Raw genomic sequence first — 24251 nt, forward strand, 5'->3', positions numbered from 1 at the left:
GTAAAATGCAACCATTAAAAATTATGCTAATTCTACCAGTACACTAAGGACACAATCATATATTCTGATAGTTTCTTATTTAGTTCCACCCAAATGAGAAGAAACAAACAAAACCCTACTAAACGCTGTAGAAGACCCTGTAGGTGCCATTGAGATCCACGTAGATGCCCAGCCAGGAAGCCACAAAAGTGTCTCGGGCCAACCTCCTTTGGAGGCCGCGCTGCCCATCGGTGCTGGGCAGAAGCGCTGCCTTCTCTGCGCTCTGCTGTCCGATCAGCGAGAGCAGCGCTCCCTCTGCTGTCCGATCAGTAAGCAGCACGTTAGCCGCTTCCACGTTTTCTGAAAAGCAGCCTTCCTGTCAGCTGACTCGCATGCAAGTGAAAGCTGCTTGCAGGCACCCACGGGAACCTCAGGTGCTGACTGCAGCAGGCGAGACAGTCCCTTGAGATCTAAATGTTTTGCTTCAAACCTTACAGCCTGTGGAAATCAGAAGTCTCAGACTTCTCGGGGCCTTTGTCCCCACCAGGGCTGTGCCTGGTATCTGCTCAGCAACGTCATCATTCCTGGTTCTCACAGAAACTTGCTTAGCAAGCAGCTCAATGACTCTGGTAACCCAAACCACTGCCTTCCGGCCAATGCGACATACAGTGAACCTGCAGGAGGACTCCAGAGAGGTTCCGAAGCTGTACATCTGAACGGAAGCAGACTGCCTCCTTTTTCTCTTCTGGAGTGACTGGTGGGTTTGAACTGCTGACCTTTTGAGGAGCCTAATGCTTAACCCCCAGTGCCACCAGGGCTCTTTACCAAAAGTGGGTGTTGTTTTGCATCCTAGCCTATAGTTAACAGTCATGCTAGACTTTCCTTTGCTCTGTGGTCAGAGGCCCTGCTGTATGTGTTTCCTGCTTGGTGGAGGTGCATGATCTTGAGCCCCATTGCAGGCTTGCAAAGCAAACCCTGCGTTTTACTGAGATGCAAGGTGATTTGATTACTCAGTAGAGTGCGACAGGCAGAGGGCAAAAGCCCTCTCTGTCACGTCCACTGAGGTGAGTTCTCTGCTCTGGCCCCTCCTCTGGGCAGCACCCCGTCTAGCATCTTTTCATCCCTCCCAGTCTGTTTGTTCTTGCATCTCCTCCTCCTCTTCTTCACTGAAGGGCCAGCAGGTTGCTGCCCGTATTCCTTACAGAGCAGCTCCCTTTTCTGGAATCTCAGCGGCAGCCACCACCAAGGCACTTAAGGTCTTACCTTTGGCCAGCCTTCACTGCCACCCCAAGCTTATTGAATTATTGATCTCAATGAGGCCCCCCTAAGAAACACTCGGACACCAGTTACTATGATGGAATAAACATCTGCATTGCATTACGAAAACAGAAAATTCGGGGATTTCTAAATAGATCTCTGCACCAAACCAAGATTATAAACATGGTGTGTTAACTGGAGAAACTGAGTTTCCACCAAATAGACCTTGCCGTTAGTAACTCAGCAGATAATACTACGCCACCAGGGCTTCTTCGTGGTATCAAAGGTTGGATTTCGTTTTCTCTAGAAAAGACTGCTCCTGGAAACATGTGCATCTGCACATCCCTCTGGGACGTGATGGTGATGCTTTGCTGTTAGGTTCTGTCTAGTTGGGTTGGACTCTGTCGGTTGTGTGTGCAGCAGAACGGGACACTGCCTAGTCCCAGCCAGCCTCACCCTTGCTGTGCTGAGCCCACTGCTACGGCCACCGTTGTCCGTCTTCTGGAGGCTCGCCTCTTTTCCCCTGAGCTGCCACTTGGCCAAGCATGACCCCCTTCTTCGAGGACGGGTCCCTGCTGGTGCTCTGTGTTGTGGCGCTCCTCTGAAAACTCAGGTCTCACTCAGGACCGCCTGAGCAGGCCGTGCTCTGCAATCTTTTCCCTCTCCTCCCTCGCTCTGCTTCCAGGAAGCGGGAGGAAGAAAGCAAGCGGAAAGAGGCGGAGCAACAGCAGAAGGGAAGGCAGAGCCCAGGTTCCAGTCGACCCCAACCCAGCACCCTGGATCAGCCCAGCAGGACCCCCTGCAAACAGCCTCCCACCAGCAGCACCGCCCAGGGCTCTACGCGGAGGGCCTGCCCGGGGTCTTTAGCAGGGTCTCCAGACAGAGCCCCCCAGAAGGAGCAGCCTGTTTCCCCAGACTTACAAGACACAGAGTCCAGAAAGCCAAGTGGTACGCACATTTCCTTTGTTCTCTGATGGCCGCCATGGAGTGAGGGGCCTTTTGATAGGTATAAATGGTTCGAATTATTTACAGTTAAGATAATTATTAATATATCTGTGCTTAAGTTTATTTTCTGTGGTTCTCTTTTCTTACCTTCCTGAAATGCTCTTTGAATATTTGTAGCATTTCATCTTGACCATTTATGGTGCTTTTGAGTGTAACTCTATGTACGCTTTTTATAGTGGTTGCTCTGGGTATTCTAATGTATATGTGACATGATATGTGCTGGTATTAACATTTTATCATCTTAAGTGAAGGGTGGAAACCTCACTAACATTTAGGTCTTCTTATCTTCCCCACTTTTTGGTTTTAATTTATTTTTATTTGACTCCTCTCAGCCATTCACTGAGAGGAAAATGTATTTATTTTATTTTATTGAGCAACAATTAACAGATCGTATATTCCAGTAGTTCAGTCTTATCAAGAAGGGCTGTGCAGTCATCGCCACATCAACTTTGGAACCTTTCATCCCACTTGTGCTGTTGATGCTGGCTCCCCGCTTCCCCCCAGACTTCTCTACCGGGCCCCAGACGCTCATCGATCCAGTTACCAGGGTCCGTAATTCCATCCATCCCGTTTCCCTGTACAAACAAATACAAAACAAGAGCAGATGAGATTTTCATTGTGTATTAGGTGGAGTCTCCACTTTTAAATATTATTACTTGAATATCAGATCACATATTTTTTATTTGTAAAACGCATGAGGAAAAGGATCGCGTATTGTCCGTGCCCATCTACCTGCTCTTTCATTGTTTCTTCTTCCTTCCTGATGTCCCAGGATGCGGCTTTCTAAATCAGTTCCACTTTGTAAAGAACGTCCTGTAGCCAATCTGTAAGGCTAAGCCTACTAGCGACAACTTGTCCTCTGTATGAGGATGTTTTCATTTCTCCTTCATTCCTAAACAGTGGTTACCCTGATACAGAATTTGTGGTTGGCCTTCTTTTCTTTCAGCACATGAAAAAATAACATGCCACTGTTTTGGGGTCCTCCCTGATAGTTTCCGATAAGACGTCCACTGCCTTTCCCATTGGCATTCCGCTGCAGGTAACCTGACTGTCTCCGGCTGCTTTCAGGAGGGAGTCTTTGTCTTTAGCCCTCATGTGTAATTGTGAAGTATTGCAGCCCGCATTTTAGATTTCAGGGTCCCTCACACTCCCCTCGGGCTCAGTGAAGGGGACTCTTAAGGCTCAGTTGAGAGTGGAACTTGGGATATGATTACAGTGAAAAGATGCCAAGTCCAGTCTTCGCAAAGAGAAAAGCCCCATGGGGTGAAATCCCAAGAAAAGGTGGGAACACACGGAACACGTGTGCAATGCTGTCTACCCCGGAAGCTGCTGTGGAGCCACAGGGATACAGCACCCTCCGCGTGGCACCTACCAAAACCTCAGACTCCCGGCAGGAAGCCCGAGCCGCAGCATACACCAAACTGTCCTCTCAGTCTCCTGGAGGGAATGCTGGGAACTCACCCACAACTCCCGCTCCCAGCTGCCAATCATCACCATCTGGTGTAGTTCAGCCTTTCCTCTTTCCTTATTTGAAACATCTTTCTCTAGCAGGGAGACACTTTAATCCTTATCTATAATATAGGCATTAAGTCCGAGTATGCCTGGTTTCAGGATAGCTAAGAACCCCCCGAGAAACAGACTGAGTCATGTGAGGTACAAGAGCATGTGGAGTCCGGGCGGCTTTTTGGGCTTTGACCTTAGCGTGAGGAGCCCTGCTTGCCCAGTCAGTCTGAACCTGCCAGCTGCAGGGCTGGGAGTTTGAACCCACTAGCAGTGCCGCAGGAGAGAGACCTGGCAAGCTGCTCCCATAAAAGTGACAGCCTAGGAGCTCCCAGGGGACGGCTCCGTCCTGTCATGTGGGATCCTCCCGAGTCACAAGGGCCTACCACAAGCAGCCCCAGCTTTACAGTAGTCGATGAACACAGCTTAGCAAAGTTACTGTGCTGGGCCTTTTCCATCATCACCCCGTGAGGGCGGTTCTTGGACGCATCGCAGCAATGATTTTGGTTTCTCTCCAGTTCCCGTGGATTTGAATTGCTTATGTTTTCGTATCTATGAACAATGTAGTGTTTCTAAGAGTCAGAGCTGTACTGAAAAGTGTCCTCAAGAGAAATGCCGCGCCTTCATCCTAACTCCCTACTTCCCGTTTCCCTCTTCTTTCTGCCCCATCCCCATCGGTAACCAATGTCTTTAAGTCCAGTTCGCTCTTTGTGTTCTTCAGCAATCATGAGTCAATATACTTATTGTTGTTGTTATTGTTGGATCCAATCGAGTCAGTTCCGACCCAGCGTGACCCTATGCACAGTAGAACAAAACACTGCCCAGTCCTGCACTGTGCTCCTGATTGATCATTATCTGATCTCTTTGACTACTGCTTCCATGAGCACTGATTGTGAATCCAAACAAGACAAAATCCCCGACATCCACCTTTCTTGATGTACCGGCTGCCTTTGATATGGTTTGCATTCGAATGGGTTCTGACGCCTGGTGCCCCTGTGCACAACTGTCAGGCCGCCCAGCCCTGTCCAGTCGTCTCTACCTTTCCTACGCTAGGGCTGTCACTCCACCTCACCACACCCGAGGCCCTTCGCCAGCAATGGGTCTCGCTTGCACCTCATACATTTGTTTGCCAGCGGTGCCACGGCCCCACCCCCTGCATCCTCTTGCCAGTGTTTTCATGTTTTGCTGTAAAAATATTAGCATAGCACATTTACAAAATCCCTCCCAGGGCAAGGGTGCAGCTGACAAATATAGAAGATATGTGTTACTTACAAAAAAAATAACATGGGTTTTTTGAAATAGCTTTATTATTTTCTCTTGGTTTAAAAGTGTTCTTCTGCTTCTTTAGTCAGAGTGTGTGTGTGTACACGGTGCCCTGTAAGCTGACGTTCTTGACGGTCGAATCTTCCAGTGTGCATCTTCTCACTGTTGCCCTGGGTGGGCTGTTTGCTCATTTTGGGTTGTGGGCTCATTTTCAGAATATGTACATGGTAGGCTTAGGCCAGGCCATGGACTGTGACTTCTAGTAGGCATTCTGGGATGCCATCGTGCTGGGGCCAGTTTCTATGTTCATTTCTCCCAGCGGTTATCAATAAATACTGAATCCACCAATCCACATGAGCCCCTGGGCTTTGTTTGCAAGCTCCCCTGGGAAGCTGTTCACCCACCTCGAACCTAACTTGACTCCAACCTCCTTGTGTCCGAGCTTGCAAGCAGATTTTTTTATTTGTATGTTTAATGTGAGCTATCATTTCTGCAGGCTCCTGCCTAGCCCTCTAAATAAGAGTGCTGGCTTCCTGCATGGTCTTGTCTGCAATGAACTTCTTCTTACCAAGGTGTCATGTTCGGCCCTTCCTTAAGTTAAGCTATGGTCACGTCGCATAACCCCTTACTGCCGAAGGCCACCGCAGGCCTAGGCCATGCTCAGCCCAGGGCAAGGAGCTTCCCTTTTCCATTCGTTTTTGTTTGTTTGGTCCCTGGGCACCGCCTTTATTTTCCTGAAGCATGACCTTGCTTTGAAAGGATCCCGTTCGATTCAGACGGGCATTGTCACTGATAAAGAGCTGTGATTTTCCCTTCTTGTCCCTTAAATCTTGGATTATAATCACCATTCTCAAATCTCGTCAAATCTGAGTATCGTGTGTGAACAAGGGAACAGACGTGCCCAATTATGCAAACTGGCTAATAAATATTCGTTCCCTGCCCCTTCAGAAACGTCCAGAGAACGCTGTCCAGGCAGAGCCAGCGGGGTCCACTCCGCTCCCGCGGAAGTCGACGATGGCGGCGGCGGACCCGGAGTCTCCCGGGCAGGGCTGCCCCGGGGTCCCCCAGGCGGCGGGCCGCCGCGTGCACGGGGCAAAGGCTCGGGGAAGCAGCCCTCCGGCCTCAGGGGAGAGGACCCTACGCGAGCAGCGGCCAGCCTTGCCCGGCCCGACGGCCACGGGACACCCAGCCGGCTGCGTGACTCAACGCCCACGGCCAGGCATGCCCCCCAGAAAACCCGGGTGCAAGAGCTCAAGGGGGGCCGGGGTTCCCCGGCCGGTTCCAGCCGGCCTGGCAGTGCCAAGGGGGAAGCGTTCCCCGCTGGGCAGCTTCCTCTCCACCTTCGCGCCCCAAGAAGCAGGGCGACGCAGGAGAAGCTCGCAGACTTGCCACCGAGCACAGAGGCGGTGAGGTCAGGAGCCCGGAAGACGGGGACACGCACGGGGTCCAAGGAGCCGGAGCCCCCGCCTGGCCCGCCGCCCCCTGGGCAGGGCGTGAGCCTGGACCTGCTGCCAGTGGAGCTGCGGCTGCAGATCATCCAGCGGGAACGCGGCCGCAAAGAGCTGTTCCGCAGGAAGAACACGGCGGCCGCCGTCATCCAGCGCGCCTGGAGGCGGTAAGCGGGCAGGCAGGCAGGCAAGCTGGGTCTTTGGTGGCTGTGTCTCTCCCGGGACGCCGCCCTTCTCCTTGCCCCCAGGCCTAGACACCGGGATGGACCGCACACACGGACCCCGGGCTAGAGCAGCGCAGGCTTGTCGCTGTAAGCACAGGAGCGAAGGGCAAAGGGGCTGGAGAGAGCCTAGGATCGCCGAAGAGAGGGGAGAGCAAGAGACAAGAGAGATTGTGTGGGGACCAGGGCCAGGCCTCCGGGAGTACCCAAAGACCGCCTGCCTTTGCAGCGCTTCCTCGGCCATTTCCGAAGTCCCCGTGGCACTAGCAGGCAGTCGAGACAGGGACCAGGTTCGCCCTGGTCCGAGGGGTCGCACCCAGCACTTTAGCCTCTGCCTCACTCAGGGCCAAGGGTCTTTCGTGCCCTTTCTTCCTTAGGGACGGCAGGGCTTGCTGTGGTTGAGAGCGTCGTTGGAGGCAGGCCTCGCGCTCTTGACCTCAGAACAGGCCAGACGACGTAACCGACGTAACAGTCAGTAGCAGAGTGCCAGGGTCATTCTGACTGCCAGCTAGTGCCAGCAGTGAAGCATTCAGTGGGCGCTGCGCCAAGCATCGGGCTACGCGGTTCTGCTTGTACGGATTCCATTGATCCTCACAGGGATGCTGTGGGGAAGTGCCCTCTCTACTGATGAGAAAACGGAAGCTTGGACACTTAAATGACCTCAGCGAAGCTTCTCCAAGTGCCAGTGCCAAGCTTCCTGCCGAGTCCTCTGGTCGGGGCTCTCCCTCCTGGGAGAGTTCTCCCAGGCTGTGCACTGGCTTCCATCCCAGCTGAAACCTGGGGCTGAAACGAGCCAGCAAGGTTTACCATGTCAGGCTCCACAGCTGCTCCCTGGCCAAAACCCTCCCCCTCGGACGGTGTGTTCTTTGACTCCTTTGAAGAGTGAGAAGTTGACAGGTCCTGTCACTAAGTGTCCATAGAAGCAAATGAGCCTTCAGTCATCCCTCCCAGGAACAGTGGGCTCATGGTGTAAGGGACCCATCTGGGGAGGTAATTAGCCAGGCTCCCCTTGGCTGAGCCATTGTGCAACTCTGAGGCCTGGAGCTACTGACTCCCAGAGGGCTTCTGGGATGCTGTCCACTGTAGAAAGTCGCATGTCTGGTGGCATTAAAACCACTTTTGTTATGTCCTTAGATATCTTGCATTCTATGTGAAGGAGCCCAGTGTGCTGTCCTGGGGCTGTGTCTGAACTGACAAAGCTAAGGAGCGTTGAGGAGTGGGACAGGGAGCAGAGCCCGGCACATAGTGCCCGCTGATTGCAAGCTATTGCTGCTGTAGGCAGAGAGACCGGGAAGTACCCCAGGATGCCACGAGCATATTGTGCTTCGCGGTGCTGCCTCAGCCAGCTCTGTGCAGAGAACGAGACACGGCCCGGTCCTCAGTCTGCACTGTGCTGGGGGCCCAGTGCTACAGCACAGTGTGCACCCACGGTGACTGGGTTTGCCCTCCGGCCCTGCACAGTATTTCCAGGATTCGCCACCATAATTCTGATGCAGCGAGGCTTCTGGTCTCCCTCATTCATTGTCCACCTTTCACAGGTGATTGAAAACATCATGACGGGGTCAGGTGCTCCTTAATCCTCAAAATGGGCTCTTGGGGTGCATGGCATGTGTTCTAGGGGTGGGTGCGGGGGGGGGGTGCATGGTTCGTCCCCCCTACAGGAAAGAAGGGAAGGCCGGCTGTGATCACTTTGGGGAAGGCAGGCTGGGGTTGATCAAGCACTGCCAGGTTTGGGCAGGTTTAGGAAGACCATTTCCTGTTTGGGGTTTTGGAAAATCTGGCAGGGCCAACTCTGTGAGCTGCTCTCGGTGGCCCCTTGGTGTCCTATTGGGAGCCACAGCAGCTCCAGGTGCTGAACACGGACGCCACCTCCCCTGGAGGCTCCCCAACAGTTGTGTTCAATAGCGACTTGCAGCCACGTGAATATTAGCTAACTGGGCTAAGACCAAACCAAACCGACTCCCAGAGTGACCCCGGACATCGTTTCTGAGGCTGGAAGTCTGCATCAGACAGCCACATCTTTCCCTCCGAGCAGCCGACGCGAGGCTAGCAGCCGCACATCTGACGCCCAGGACCCTCAGAGCTCCTTTGTCTGAGCGTCCTAAGACCTGTTCACAGTGTGATTGTCAGGCTCATCACAGGAAAAGTGCCCGCGGGTCCCCAGACCCTCAGAGATGGTGCCCTTCTCCATGGGGAAGCCCGGCCTCCCCTCTCCCTCCCCAGACATGCAGTGGGCCGGGCATGCTGCAGATTGTTTTCCTGGCAAAGCCCACACCTCTGTGCATGCCCTTCTGATGCCTGGCATGCCCCTCTCGGCTTGGTAAACCACCCCTGGAAACAACCAAAACCCACTGCCCAGGGCAGTATGTGAACCCAGTCACGCCATCAGCTAGGCAGACTGGCCTATGCGGTCTCCACGGCTGCACACCCCACACCCTGCTCTTTGAAATTGTGATCTGGGTGGAAGTTTAAAGAAAACTTTAAACTTTGTTCCAACAGTCATTCGCATTGGTTAGTGTCACTGATTGCAATCCCCCATAGTCACAGCACCCTGCCCGTCTCCCTGTCTGGGACGTACTCTGGGTGATTGATGGCCTGGCGCTCCGACGGCCGGGGGTTGGGAGGAGCGCATCCTCCCTGGTGTGACCGCATGGCTGGAAGAGGTGCCACAGTTCCAGACCCAGAGGATCTCTCAGAGCCATACTCTCAGGGGTGCCACCAGTCTGTCCAATCAAATCAGCAAGCCTCGTCTTTTTATGACTTTCAGTTTCCTTCCACATTTTCTCCCACTTTATCCAAGCCCTGGTGGTGCCATGGGTTAGGCATTGGACTGCTAACTGCTAGATCATTGGTTCAAAGCCTCCCATCACTCCAAGGGGGGTAAGATGAGGCTATCTGCTCCAGAAAAGATTGACCGTCTCGAAAACCCTTAAGGGTCAAGTTCTGTCCCAGTGTCACTCCGAGTAGAAACTGACTTGATGGCAGTGGGTGTCGGGGACCTCCCTCAGAGCAACCAGCAGTGGTGGCACCGTCTCTACTCCAGTCTTGGGGCCCGTGGGGTCCCTTGGACCATTCTCCACGCCCTTTTGTTCTTCTCAGTCAGCAGGTTTCCATTGACCAGCTCATGCCGTTGTTGCATCTCATGACCGTGCTCCCGTACTGCTCCCTCATTTACCCGCCTCCTGGGGCTGCCCTTTGGACCTCCAAAGATGGTTTCTTCCAAAGGGTGGGCCTCCCTGGTGTTACGGTGCATTACAGATTCTTTGAGCTCAATTGTGACCTGTGCGGGCGAGTTCAGTGCTAGGCCAGTGGGTGGCAAAGGGCCATTCCTCAGGGGTTCCACCGGTCTCTCTCCAACCAGAACACGTGGTCTTCTGTTCCAATTTTATTTTATGGTTTTGAGTTTTAATTCGTTTTCCCCCTCCTTCTCGACCCAGGACCTTCTAACGTGACCTCTTTCTGAGCAGATGGCAGTGGCCGTCAGGCGTCCTCTCATTTTGGCCTCAGCGCCACAGAGATCTGTGCGGCCTATTAGTCCATTGGACTAATTGTTCCTCGCGTCTGTCACTGGCTTTCTCTTTTTATCACCACATAAAGTAACCCATTTGTCACAGGCAGAGACGTTTCAAATGGTGGCACTCCTGCCAGTCTTTCACTTCTTCAGTCTTCTGCTGGCGGCCTCTACTAGGATAGCTAGGGGGTGGGAGTGGGGTACGTAGGTCTGGCCCAGCAGCTACTGTTCTCCTGTGGGAACCGCAGTGCTACCTCCCCGCCGTGTGTCTCATTTTGGTTTTGCCACAGAAGGAGCGAGTGGACTGGGCGTTTTGGCTGATTTGCTTTCTTCACCATATTCCTGAGGGAGGCACCATAACTGGCCACGACCGCGACCTTCTTGGTGCCTTTGGCCACCTCGCCACAAGCTAGCTCCTGCATCGTTAATGGTCACCTCTCCTTTCCCGCAGACACAGAGACCGGTAGTTGTATCACGAGCTACGAAGACTCCATGCTACTACCCCTCCGAGTAGCACGTGGACTGTTAAGCCAGGCTGAGTCTTTACAGAAACAAAGGGCCACACCTTTCTCGTAGGGCAGCAGGTGGGTTTGAGCCACCAACCCCCCGATTAGCAGAGCTGAGCACTTTAACCACGGTGCCATCAGGACTCCTGGTAAGCCATCAATTGTCCTTTAAAATTCAGCAGAAGTAATCCTTACTAAACCTCCAAACATGTCATTCCTGCACCTGCCTCCAGTCTCACTTCTCGCTCCGTCCCTTGCTCACACTGCCCGGCTGGTTTGTCCCAGGAGTCCTTGAGCTCCTGCAGGGCAAGAACTGGCCTCGTGCTTACACCTAGTCCAGGGAATGTTTGACGATAGAAAAGTAACTCAACACTCAACGTGCTAGGACAAGAAGCTTGCCTGCACCTGCCCAGAACTCAGCAAATAGAATTTATCTAGCTTCTAGGAACCTTATAGAAATTTGCTTTTTATTCTTTCTTCAGTACTGTGATCTGATAAGTCGTAACACCTTTCCCACCCCTGTCTCCATTAGCTATCAGTTCAGGAAGCATCTTTCCCACCTTCTGCACATGAAGCAGCGGGGAGCTGGTGATGTGGACATGTGGAACCGAGAGTGTGCGGCCTCGCTCCTCCAGGTTTGGCAGAAAGATCTGGAACTAAAGCCCTCAAAGGCCACGGCAGCAGGCAAGACCACCAAGGGTCCATCCAAGGGCAGCTCGGGTGTAAAGTCCACCAAGCGCTCAATGCTCACCCAGATCTACGGTAATTCCCTGATGGGCACCTCACGGTTTACAAGCAGTAGCTCCAGAAAGCTGTATGGCACTTTCTAACACAGGGACACTCCGTTCAGATGGGAACTGCACAGAGCTGCTTCCAAGCCCTCAGGGTGTTCTCAACACCGCACTCTCCCTCCCCTCCCTCACTCCCAACTCATCCTGGACCAAAATGGTTTCATGAGGCATCTCGGCCCAGAGAACTTTCCAGCCAAGAGTCTCCTCTGAGTCTCGTGGCTGAAAAAGCCACCGACCCTGCTCAGGTGTTCCGTTCCATTCCCCATCTCCAGGACCTCTGGCTCCGGTAGACCCTGCCTGCCTCCCTCTGACCTTCCTTGGCTAGGTGGCTCAGTTGGCGTCGATTCCATGGCAGTGAGGCACCGTCCTTAGTGCACTGGTCCCCAACCCCAGCCCTGCACGAAGCACTCATTCGCAAAAGCTCATCCAAGAAAACGCACCACAGACTAAGCCTGGCAAGTTCGTTGCAGCATCCTGGGCTCCCCTAGACACTGCCTACTGCTCACTACGGGATCCAGAACTTGGTCAGGCCACAGCGGTCACCATTCAAACATAGATGACAATGTTTGGTCATTTCAGGTTGCTCTCAAGAAGGTAAAAGTTACCATTCCACACGACCACCCAAAGGCCCTTCTGTGCTGCATCTCAATTCAGGTAAGATGCCCGCTGACCCGGAAGCAGAATGGGGAAGAGGATGTGGGGAAGCTACCCCCACCCCCACTGCTCCTCTCCAAGGTGGAAACCATGAGAACAGGTTGCCAGGATTCCCCGTAGTGGCTTGATTTCAGCTGTGTGCTCTGCATGCCCCTTCATGGAGTTATGTGTCCTCATCTGTCTCCCTAAGAGGCAGACTATATTCACAGCTGTTCTCAGGAACGTCTTCTCCGGCAGATCCCTCCACAGGCCTGTTCTTGGGCCATTTGGGTCTCTCATTAGGGTCCAACATCTTCTTCCCCACAAGGCAGGGAAGTCCCTTTGCCAAATCCTGGCCTTTTGCCTCCCAGGGTGCCAAAGAGGCCTTGCGGGCGTGTTCAGCTCAGACTCGCTGCCCGCTTTCAGTCCTCCACGGGAAGCTCAGGGAGCCTTCTTTCCAGGCTGAAGACAAGTGTTTTCTTCAGGGCCCCTTCATTCACACCAACATTAAAGTTGGGTGATAAGTTCAGTGCTGTCAGCAGCTAATGCCAGTTCCAGTGTTTCTTCACTGGTAGCTATGGCAACCCGCACCCACCCTCACCTGGCACAGGCATCCTGCAGGAAGAGACCAGCTGGGAAGGCCAACAGTGGCTGTCAGCATGAACTTTAACATTCATTTCACTTTCAGGGGTGGGAGGAGACAGTAATTACTGCAACTTCTCTAGAGGAGTTGTGCAGCTTCATGTAATACAGGGAGGCTGGTCGGGTGCTGAGTGGAATCCAAGCCCAATGTTCTATGGAAAACATTCATCTTTGTATGTGAGTGAAGTTCAGAAATCTAACTATGAGATAGGTACAATTACGAGCATCATTTATCATCAAGTACTGTAGGCAATCAGAGCACGTTTTACTGTGTCTTAAAACCCAGGACCATTAGAAACCTTCGAGTTAAGGTGTTTAGCAGGGTAAAAGATCTCTAGTGAATGCCCTCAGTAAGATGGATCGACACAGGGCTTAAGCATAGGAACAAATCTAAGGATGACAGAAGCAGGCGGTGTTCGGCTTTGCTGGGCACAGGGTTGCTATGGGTCAGGCCTGGCTCAGTGGGACCGAACAACAAAAGGCATGCCTCAGACTTCCTGTACTCATTATGAATGAATAACCTTGTAACCCCATAGACCAGGGATTGGTCTTAAGTTAACAAGGGCTAAATAAAAGAAAATCCTTTCTTAATCCCAAAGTCAAGGACCGGTTTTATTCGGCCCACCCTGCCCCCACAGTCAGCATCATCCACTAAGGCTGCTGGACAGGCAGCACCGCTAGCGAGCTGAAGCCTGTGTTTTACCAAGCATGACTCTCCGTCAGAAAGAGAAAATTCCCATGAAATACACATGACTTGAGCACAGTTTTGTAACATGAAATCAGGGACACTTAACTGAAACAAAGATTGGGGTTAACTTTGGTCTTCACCTTGAATAAAAATTCGTTGGTTCAATTTCCACTTGGGAACGCGTGTGCTCCCCACTGGGTCACTTTAGGAAAGTGCTGGCACATTGTAAGGGCTCAAGTATTGGCTGCGTGAGTCAATGAATGTCTTTGCTCGCTCGAACATGGGGAGAGGTCAAGGGGAGGAAGCAGAAAGTTGGGTTTTATTGTGTAGCAAAATGGCAGTGCCTTGGGCTGCTTCTCCACTCAGATCTATAGTTTCATGTCCTGAGCAGTCTAGTGCTGAGCAAGAGGGCATTTGGGAAACAAAGCAATTTCTGCTTTTCTCTCTAGTCTTCTTGACCCAAAAAAATATCAGCATAGTAATGATCCAAGATCCTCATTTATCTGAAGGGGCTTCAAAAAGATCATAGAACAAGCCCACCATTATTTAATCCACTCTTCCAGTAACTTTTTAAAAGTCCCCTCACGTGCACACACACACACACACACACACACACACACACACACACATTTATTTGTATTTTCCAATGAATGGGCTAACCATGAGGCTGGTTAGGAATGGCGCAAGACTCCAGTGTAATTCTGTCCCATCTGCACAGGGAGATGACAACTCAACCCAAGATTTTGTAGTCAAAGCAACCAAAAACATGTCAGAGTCCCAAAACCGTAGTTGATCAAATTTAAGCAACAATGACAAATCAGGATAGGAAAATGATGACATTCATGTTGGTCAATACTTTGAACTGTTCGCCCTTCCTATGGACTTCGTGGTTCCATACAGTTAGGGGCACTATGTAGCCATATGTCCTCATCAAGGTCTCTTTCCAAGAGTATTAACCACATCACCACAAGTTCAAGGTCATAAAAAGGCTCAAGAAATCCTTTTTTAGTTAGATATTATTCGTGCATTATTCTTAGAGATCAAAAATTTTCCAATGAGCTGTTTTTTGCAGTGGACTCTAGGAAACTGTCCCACAGAACGTGGGTCGGTAGAAGGGCTGTATGTGCCCGGAGATACACAGAGGCCCCCGAGCTCCCAGTTCCAACACAAGCGCCTTCATCCTTATTCCTTGAAAAGATGCCATTGTCACCTTTGAGATGATGGAAATGCAAGGTTAGTCAAGTCACCCACCTCCAGTTAACTGGCCCAGCACCTTGTTTATAGGTTCGGGGACCCAAACTCTCTCCCCTCGCCACAAGAACTCTTCCCTTCTGCTTTGTAATGCATACCCTGAACCTCCCCTGCTTGTCTCTGACAGGGAGCACTTTGCAGTGCGTACACCTCCGTGAGAACAGTCGAAGAGCCACGAACTTCTCTTATAACCTACAAGCAGCGACTCCATCAAACAAAACAAAGCTTCGCGGGCCTATTCCAGAGGACTGTGTTAGGGGGAGCTGGAAAAGCTAGTAGAGTCCAGCTTCTCTGCTGATTCTCTTCTCCATCTTGGGAAAACTTCAATGTCTGAGGTGAGGCCTTAGCCTGAAAACGTGGTCCTAACAGCAAGGATGTCAGAATCGGCGTGCTTTGCATTCTTACACAGCACCATTCCGGGGCTCAGCTTAGCCAGCCTCAAGAGCCTTGCTGTGTTGTCTTCCCATCAGTCAGTGTGCTGGAAGTCAGAACAAAATTAGTCAAGTCTAAGCACAACAGGGTGCTACGAATGGGTTTCTGCCAGCTGGCTGGCATGCACATGGCATCTCTCCTCAACTGAAGAACCTACATGAGATGGGCAGGAACCTGTCCTACGACAGCTGTCCTCGTTTCACTACAGGTTCTAGGACTCCAGGCAGCAAATTTCATCCCAGCCAGCAAGTTGGCTACTCCATGTCTTACAGCCTAGTGCTAAGTTCGACGGTCCAGAATATACTTGGGCGATTCCTGACCTACTGCAGCTCCGTTAGCTTCTACCGCCCGCCCGCCCACAGGATGTGCTTCTCCCTAGTACCAGCTTCCAGAAACCAGTCAGATCTGCTTCTCAGCCCAGACCCTTCATGCAGTACGGTCTGTACTCCAGCTACAGCACTCCAGAAGCCTTGTCAAAACGCCACGCCGTGCTGTGTGCACATTAGCTCTCTGAGAACATCTGCTCAAATAAAATGTAGTGACTGGTCACAGGGCATTTCCATGGTGGAAATGAAGGCAGGAGGGACAAACGCTAACATACAAGATACACGCATTCTTCAAAACCTCCCATTTTCTTAGCATCAGTGACATCTATGTTGAACTATACGAAGCTGTTAAGTATTTAAATTATAGTTGTTTTTCCCAAAATTGTATTTTTTTCAAAGTAAAATAAATATTTCTAGAAATCTTTATTAAACCAAAATATATGAAGCTGTTATTTCTCAACATGTCCTCTATCTACATCTATACACTCCGAAGGTAGTGTTTGCTTCTCCCGAAGAATTTGTATACCTCAGGCTCAAATTGTGTTCAAGTGTTGAGTTTGGGGACCAAAAAGAAGTATGAAGGGGCAAGAGCAGAGTGGATCTTTAGCAGAAATTAAGTTTTAAATGTCTGAATTTTTTCAGAACGTTTAAAAGTGATCAAATCAAGCGCCAGTTAGCTGTAAGAAAGTCCAAACCCGTACAACGGCAGTCCTGCAGTTTTGTCCCTGCCTGGAGCACCACCCCTCCAGAGATCACAGCGCTCCCGTGAGAAGCTGTCTTCTGATGGAGAACAAAAGCCAAAGCCAATGAAACCCTGCGTTTTGTGGCTCTCTGGATAAAGTGGAGCTGTGAGCACAATCCCCGAAGCTTGCTTAGATGCAATCACAAAGCTTTGGCCAATTTCTTGAGCAAATAGCAGAAGGCATCACATTAGGATCTATCTTATAATCAGCTCCCAAGAAAGGCGAACTAGATTACCCACTGTACCCATGTACCATGTGCCTGCCCCACTCACCAGTGGGAACTTCCAAGCGTCACCTTTTACTTTAGTGCAAAGGAAGGTTCATAAGCAACTTCAAAAGTTGAACTTTAATAAGAATGACAGACATTCATTCCATCAGTTTCTCTTCAAAATTAGATAAATGTGAATACACAATTTCAAACCGGTTCCATGGTGTCTCTTCAATATACTGCACTCAACGCCGCAGGCCCCTGGGGATGGCTGGTGAGGTACACATTGAAGCAGTAATGTAAATCTGTGAGCCACTGTTCCTGCACGCCTCCACTCTTCAATGTCTGAGGGGAGAACGAGGGAGATTTCAGAACCACACCAACAATGCTACACTACCAAACCGCTTTTCCCATGCTCCCACACAGTCTCTCAGAGTCTCTGCCAACGGCGCCTCCATCTTCAAGTGTTGCTGGAAAAGGAAGTATTAATTGGGCATTACCACAGGCAGCGGCAATTCCTAGTTATCTCCGAAAGTACAAATATGACCAGCTTCTCAGTAGTATCTTCTTCCCCCCATATCCCTGGGATGAAGGGAATTTCTAAACCCCTGACCCCTACCTCCTTTGTCATTCTAGAACCATCTATGATTGGAAATTGAAAATTGCATTAATATCTATAGGGCCAACTCACAATTGTTCAATTTCTACTTATGGTGATGAACTGATTCTTTAAGAAAAATCCAAAATCTTAGTTATCTATTACTTCAGAATTAACCCACTATCTTTTCTACGGCTTCTTCAAAGGCTGAGCAAATTCAGAATGTGTGGAAAAGCCATTTTTCTATATGAGTCAAAAAAAACCCTCAAATATCAATTTTTTTTAAAAAGCAAACCTCTCTACCCCTCCAAAACCAAGCCCCCAAGGAACCATCAACGAGAGCTAGCCTCCCCCCTCCCAATCCACTGCTGATGGCGGAGAGCAAACTACCAACACACAGGCAGCCTGCTGCTTCTCCCTTGCTACTGACTAGAAAGTGACCTCAAGTTTGTTTCTGCTCAAAAGTCCCCTTATGTTAGCTAACATGTACTGAACAATTAACAAATGCCAAGCACATTAACCATCATAATTGGGTGGGCCCACTGGACTTGGCTTTACTCCTGTTTCTGCAGGTGAACAGCTAGCTCAGACGGGGACAGTAACTTGCCACGCCTTCCTAATCAAGAGAGTGTCTAACAGAATCCAGGAAAGAGTCCCTCTAACACCTCTATCGTTTTTCCAATTAGTTAAGCCACCTTGACGTATTATTTGTTTGATAGCTTTTATTTCCTATTCTAGAAGCTAACAGAATCCAGGAAAGAGTCCTTCTAACACCTCTATCATTTTTCCAATTAGTTAAGCCACCTTGACTTACTATTTGTTTGATAGCTTTTATTTCCTATTCTAGAAGCACATACATGTTTAAGGGAGAGAGAGAGTTGTGACGGGGAAGAACCCCTGAGAAACCACAACTGGTTTGATTCCGTCAATACCTGGCAGCCTCCCGTCATCACCCGCCCTCACACACCTCTCCACCGAATCCCTGCTGGCACGAACAGCAGGTACCACTTCTCTTACCGTAATGTTCCTGATGATCTGCTGCACCAAGCCCGCATTAGTCAGCATGTGAGCCCTGAGGGGCGCATGCTGCAGCAACAGGCGAAGGAGCTGGCCCACGACAGGCAGCTCCTTGGGCCCAGCTCTGTTCACCCTTAGGCTCTGCAGCATCAACCTGAGAACTCGAGGCAGGAGCACCAGGATGGAGACGCAGGCCCCCCACAGCTTGTCCCTACAATAGGAAAGATGGAGAAGAAACAGTGAGGCCATCATACACAAAAGTGCCCCTTGCCAACCTGCAATGCACTCTTCATCAACAGGCTGTTTTAAGTAAAACACCACAAACTACAAGAGTTAAGAACTGAAATTAGCTGACTTCACTTTTTGCAAGGGTTCTAAAAGACTAGCAGCCACCACTTTCCTGGCCTTAGCAAGATATTCTTGAAGTCATGCTGACTGTTCCTGGCCCAGCCTGGCACCAGAATGAGCTCCATGTGCACAGCCATTAAACCGTCAGAGGCAGCAAAAGACTAAGAATGTCCCACTGGTAAAATAGGGAGGGAAAAAAATCCATGATACTCTGTATGCTTACGAACCTGATTCTGAGCCTCTTCAATTTCTCAATTTAGGGCAGATTTGTCGAGAGATGCACTCACCAAGAGGCTAAATCGGTTCTAGATACTATCCCTACAGCTAGGGCCAAGGCCATCCAGAGATGCTAAATCCAAACTTGTCAATAGCAGTCTCTTGACACCTTTATAGAAAGTGCAAGTTTATGAGATAGAAACAGGTGGACTTGTAGCTGTCTGAATCAAATCTAGAAAAACTGCCAGTTAACAAAGCAATGTCCACTTGAAGGGAGAGGCCATGTCAAGTCCGTCTGTCCAAGTTTCTAAACCAGAAATGCATAATCATTCCAGGCATCTGCCCTATAGGGAGCAGCTCCTTCACAATATGCCCAACCCCAAACAACAGAAATCTCCATCATAGGTAGGCACTGAATTAATTCCAAGTCTACCAGATTCTCTTATCTGCAGAGACTTAATTCAATCTCTGAGAAGACGTAAAGCCAGGCTGGAGCAGTCAAGTACCACAGGAGAGAAAGCTACCCTGTAGATGCAGATACAGCCAATACTGTGCTAACGCAGACAGAGATAAGGCTACACGATCCAGAGGGAGAGAAAGGGGGAAAGAAAGCAACAGCTGCAGTTCCTGGTGGCTTTGATGGGATTCCTAGTTCCAGTTGCTAATGATGCCCAGCCACACGCCTCTCAAACACACACACACACACACACACACAGTCATCAAATCCACTGACTCAGCGACCCTATAGGACTGGTAGAACTGACCCTTTGGGATTATAACTCTTCACAGGAGTAGAAGGCCTCAACTTCATCCTTTGGAGTGGCTGGTGGTTTCAAACTGCTGACCTTGCATTCAACAGCCTAACTGATAACCAACTACACCACCAGGGTTCCTAGCCACACTCGTAGCCAAGGGCTTTACATGTAACTCTTAGAAGGGTCCAATACACTCATTTTCCACGTTGGTTATTTTGAGTGGATTTCAAGACACTCTTAATGAAAACCGTATTAGAGTGACTCCAGATTCCTCTTTCCTTCACGTATCAAGCGGAGAGTTGCATCCCTCAAGCACCTCCGTCAGAGAGAAATAATACAGCAGAGACCGCTGCACCACAAGAAAGGACAGCGATGCCAATGCAAGAACTGCGGCAGTCAGCTTTAGGGTTTCTAAGAATTGTTATTGATCAGAACTATTTGACTTAGTCTATAAAGAATATAAATTGTAAATTGTATACATACTTCATGGAAAAACTTTGCTGAAAGGACAGTGGGTATATGAAGTGCTGGCATACTCAAGTAACAGATTATTACAGAGTAGGGTCAGCACACTTGGTTCACAAGCCAACTCCAGTGCACAGCCTGTCTATATAAATCAAAGCGGGCTGGAGCTCAACACTGCCTTTCATTTCCTACCGCCCCCCCCCCCCACAGCTCCCACTGCACTGCGCGCACAGTCCATGACACCCAAGACAGCGCTATCTTCTACAGCAGCGCTTCTCAACCTGCAGGCCACACCCCTTTGGGGGTCGAACCACCCTTTCATAACAGTAGCAAAATGACAGTTAGGAAGTAGCAATGAAAATGATGTTACGGTTGGGCAGGGTCACCACCACACGAGGAACTGTATGAAAGCATCACGACCTTAGGAAGGCTGAGAACCATTGTTTTACAAGAAGTTTGATGACGCCCCTCCTAGAAAGAAATGTAAATGAGTAAAATACAGCTGGCTGAATCTTTTGATACAGTTCCTCATGTGGTGGTGATCCCCAACCATAAAATTATTTTCGTTGCTATAAATGAGATTGAAACCCACTCAAAACAAAAACACCTAAGCATGAACGCTTTAATATAAAATTCACAAATATGCAAAACAAAAATTGGATGGTTTAAGGAAGTGATTAGCATGAAAGTGGTGGTTTCTAGCATTGTGTGTACAAAAGAAATATGTGTGGAAAGTACATGGAGAGAGAGACTGTGTTCGCGCTGTGTTTCTCAACCCGAACATTGCTTCATTAGATGTTCAGCTTATAGTTGCCTGTAAACTATACAGATGTTCTCTGAAATTTCTGTGTATGATATATTTTCACAGTACTTATAAGCTCAGAAATGACTAGAAGGTACATAATCCAATGTTAAAAGATTAACAATTAAATTTTTTTTCTCATGTTGTAGATTCTTTTAAACCGTCGCCAATGGTATGTTAAATGAAATATTTTCAATACATTTTTAAAGGCAAAAGTTAAGAACGTTTTAAAAGTTACAGCGGAAAATTCCAAGCCATCTTAGAAGATTTAGCCTGAATATTACACAGCATGAACAGTACTAATTAGAAGCAGTACCATCTTTGAGCAATGCCCTTTAAGTCCAAAAGTTCCCACTGCCACTTGGGTAGCTTTCATGAAGCTCAGCAAAGTACAAAGTCCATCCTCCTAATGGTGAAACATACAGTGCTTTTCTGGCGAGAACAACAGTGGCAAACAAGGGGACACTCAAGAAACTTTACAATGTCATCTAACTTCAAATCTGTACCTTAATGGGGAAAGGGGTGACGACTAAGAATTTTCAGGACATAACAAGAATTCATTAAGAACAATTAGTTGCATTTAGACGAACTCTCTGAAAAGAGATTTTGAGGTATTTTGAAAATCTGATCTTTCTCCACTTTGTCATTTTAAATATTTACTGGGAAGTTAGACTGTTAAAGAGGTAAAAAACATATGTACATATACACTTGAAAACAGAGCCTCAGGAATAAATAAAGCATTACCTCTTTCTCAGATGCTCCGCTTCCCCTTTCTCTAGAGTCAGCAGAAAATAGAGAAGGCTGTAGCAACAAGAAGCCAGAAAGGGAAGCAGCGTCTCACTAAGTGTGCACGCCTGATCCAGGAGCTTACAGAGCACCCCCAGAACACAGCCGGCTGTGCTGTCAGGAATCACTGTCAGCCCAACCTAGGTGGAGGGAAATCGGATTAATTCACCTCAACACAAGCCCACCCCAATGAAACCACAGTCGGTCACCTAAAAAGTTCAACTGCCACCACAATCTGCTTTATTAATATCATCTACAGACTGTCTTCCTGTGTCTGGATTTTTCTAAACAGGAAACAAACAAAAAGCTGTTCTCCAGAGCACCCATTTATCCTCCCATTTGAGACAGGTGGCTGTAACATTCCAATTTGTTTCACAGTCAAAATTAGCTCACTTCTGGAATTCCTCAAACTCCTTTTATGAATAGTTCTTAACCCAGTTTGCAGGGAATGTGAATGGCAGTGGAACCCAAAATCCCTTTGTAGGGTCCACACGAGGATTAGGACTCCGGTGACGCCCCTCTGAACAGTCTCGGGATGTGACTGGCTGTCCGATGACACAGCGAGCACTGTACAGTCGATTACGGCAGACCTCGTTAGGTCACAATGTAATACCACGTGCTTAACCATTGCGCCAACTAGAGCCGGGCTTCAGTGTCTCCATCTACTCGCCTGTCATAAAGTACCTGGGTGGGCCATAAAGTTGCTATGAAAAAGGAATCCAGATGGATGTATGGATTGTGGTAAGAGCTGTACAAGCCCCCAATAAAATGACTTTTTTAAAGGAAAAAGAAAAACAAAACATACTACAATCTGCTTAATACAAGCCACCTACCACCCACCACTTCTGAAAACACCCCCAGTGATCCTTAAGGCCGTATTTTCCTTTGGGAGGTTGAAACCTCAGGAAACATGACACAGCGTTTTCACAAGACAAAGTCTTCTAAACTGTTCTCCACATTTCCAGAGCTACTGATGATCAGGAGTTTTCAAGAATCATGTCATGCCTACAAAGAAAATGTGGCATCAACAACCAGTCACATGGCTCAAGAGTATTCCAGCAGGAACCCTCTCCTGATTCAGCTGGTCATTCAGCGCAGACTCAGCTAAGGAAAGGGCCTCTTGGAATCAGCCAGGGGTTATCACCTGTACACTTGCTTGTTTCATTGCCTTGAAATACACCAAAGCTAGAAGTCATCACAGTTTCCAGTTCATCTCACCTCTACACAAGGACGTCTACCAGTGAGCACATAATCTACATGGCTTACGTCTCCTGGAAACTACGGATGAGCTGAGAAAGCATAAAAGCAAAGTCTGTGGGGCTGAGGGCTTCCACTGGCTGACGAAAGCAGCCAACACTAACTGGTATGCCAAGCTTTGACTCGGACAAGGACTGTCGAGCGAGGAGAGAATGCGTGGAGGGAGACGAAGGAAAGACGGACTGCTGTGCCTGACCTACTAAACTGTCTGACACGTGAATTATAGGCCAACAAACTGTTGGGGAAGAAAACGGGTTGGCATCACTGGAGACACAAAGGGAACAAACTATATTTAACACCAGAGCGCAAAGTCCTGGACATTTGAAGGGGTACTTCTTCAACTGAAAGGAAGTACCATTTTAAGGAGGAAAAGGGGGTGTATGTGGACAACTACAAAATTATCCACACAAGTGAGAGTCACTGGAAGAGGAAAATCCAGACATCCTCCCATAAACAGATACACAGCTCCAGTTCAAACTGGGGGAACTGGGGGAGTTGAGAGCTGCAACTTAGCCATGCCTAATGGAAATTGCATGCTAAAGGAAACAAGGCACACCATGGCCCAAAGTCAAGTCAGTCTCATGGCTGAGCTCACTTCTGGTGTCCAGGTCCTAGGCAGTGCCTGTTAGATGATGGGGCTCTCTTTGAGCCTGGATGGTCTCCGTTCCAGAGCACACAGTCTGGTCTGCATGCCAAATGCCCATACGGGCATGCCAGCCACAGGAGTGGGACCACTACAGGTTGGAAGGGTCTTACATGTAATCCTCGAGTCCGTCATTGCAGATGCAGAAACTGCGGGTTCAGAGTCATTGGGATTCTCCCAAGGCAAAGAACGCATTCAACAGCCAGGAATAAACCCTGGTTTCTCAGTTCTTGATCCGAAATTATAATGAGAAGCACATGTGGAGACACAAAGGCTAAGAACACAAAACTCCCAACACACACACTCTCTCTCTCTCTCTCTCTCTCTCTCTCCCTGGCTACAGCAAAGCCCATCTTAATCACTGAATAACTGCTTGTTTTTAAAGAGGAAAGCAAATTAAAGTATATTTACCAAATGCTTACTGATGGCGCTTTGCAAGATATCAAAGCTCTGGCTCCGAGCTGGGATAACCAATAAACTGTGACAAACTGCCTGTCAGGAAAAGGAAAAGCAGTGACCAAATCAGGACATTTTCAGGTCAGAAACAAATTCAACATCTTCATACACACAAGTATAAACTTTTATTTTACTGCTGCGGAGAACATATACACAGCACAATAAACAATACACATCACTTTAGTGACATGGATTCCATTCTCTCTCTTTTATGGAGCTGTTCATCCCCTATTAACATAAATCCACTGCCCAAAAAGGTTTTTATCCAGTAAATTGCTGTTGTCAATTTGATCTCACATAGATAGTTCTCAAAACAGACAATTTTTGCTCACTGACTCAATGTACTGCCGCCGAGTCGATTCTGAGTCACGCTGACCTTATAGGAAAGGGTAAAAGCGCCCTGTAGCTGCCCGAGACCGTCACTCCTTAGGGGAGTAGAAAACTTCACGTTCTCCCTCGGGGAACCTCAAGATTTCAAACAGGTTGGCAACTCTGCACGTAACC

At 49.1% G+C, this 24251-nt stretch overlaps 2 protein-coding genes across 8 annotated transcripts in view; one reads left to right on the forward strand and one right to left on the reverse strand.

Moving 5' to 3' along the window:
• INVS (inversin) overlaps window positions 1–16588 on the forward strand; it is a 144542-nt gene extending 127954 nt beyond the window's left edge. For 2 of the 5 annotated variants that reach the window (XM_075560221.1, XM_075560222.1), the window contains exons 13-17: window positions 1922–2184; window positions 5953–6619; window positions 11223–11452; window positions 12061–12135; window positions 14823–16069. In XM_075560221.1, coding sequence (XP_075416336.1) covers window positions 1922–2184; window positions 5953–6619; window positions 11223–11452; window positions 12061–12135; window positions 14823–14971 — 1384 coding nt within the window. In that variant the 3' untranslated portion in view covers window positions 14972–16069. Of the gene's footprint in view, window positions 1–1921; window positions 2185–5952; window positions 6620–11222; window positions 11453–12060; window positions 12136–14822 lie in introns of all 5 variants that reach the window. The other 3 variants (XM_075560225.1, XM_075560226.1, XM_075560223.1) reach the window with 2 other exon arrangements.
• The window catches only part of TEX10 (testis expressed 10), a 69433-nt gene continuing 61705 nt past the window's right edge, over window positions 16524–24251 (reverse strand). For 2 of the 3 annotated variants that reach the window (XM_075560228.1, XM_075560227.1), the window contains exons 12-15: window positions 23703–23783; window positions 21350–21531; window positions 18020–18230; window positions 16524–16749 (exon numbers count right to left, since the gene is read on the reverse strand). In XM_075560228.1, coding sequence (XP_075416343.1) covers window positions 16636–16749; window positions 18020–18230; window positions 21350–21531; window positions 23703–23783 — 588 coding nt within the window. In that variant the 3' untranslated portion in view covers window positions 16524–16635. The remainder of the gene's footprint in view (window positions 16750–18019; window positions 18231–21349; window positions 21532–23702; window positions 23784–24251) is intronic. The other variant, XM_075560229.1, reaches the window with a different exon arrangement.

The sequence above is a fragment of the Tenrec ecaudatus genome, chromosome 10 (assembly GCF_050624435.1).
Source record: "Tenrec ecaudatus isolate mTenEca1 chromosome 10, mTenEca1.hap1, whole genome shotgun sequence".
Lineage (NCBI taxonomy): Eukaryota > Metazoa > Chordata > Mammalia > Afrosoricida > Tenrecidae > Tenrec > Tenrec ecaudatus.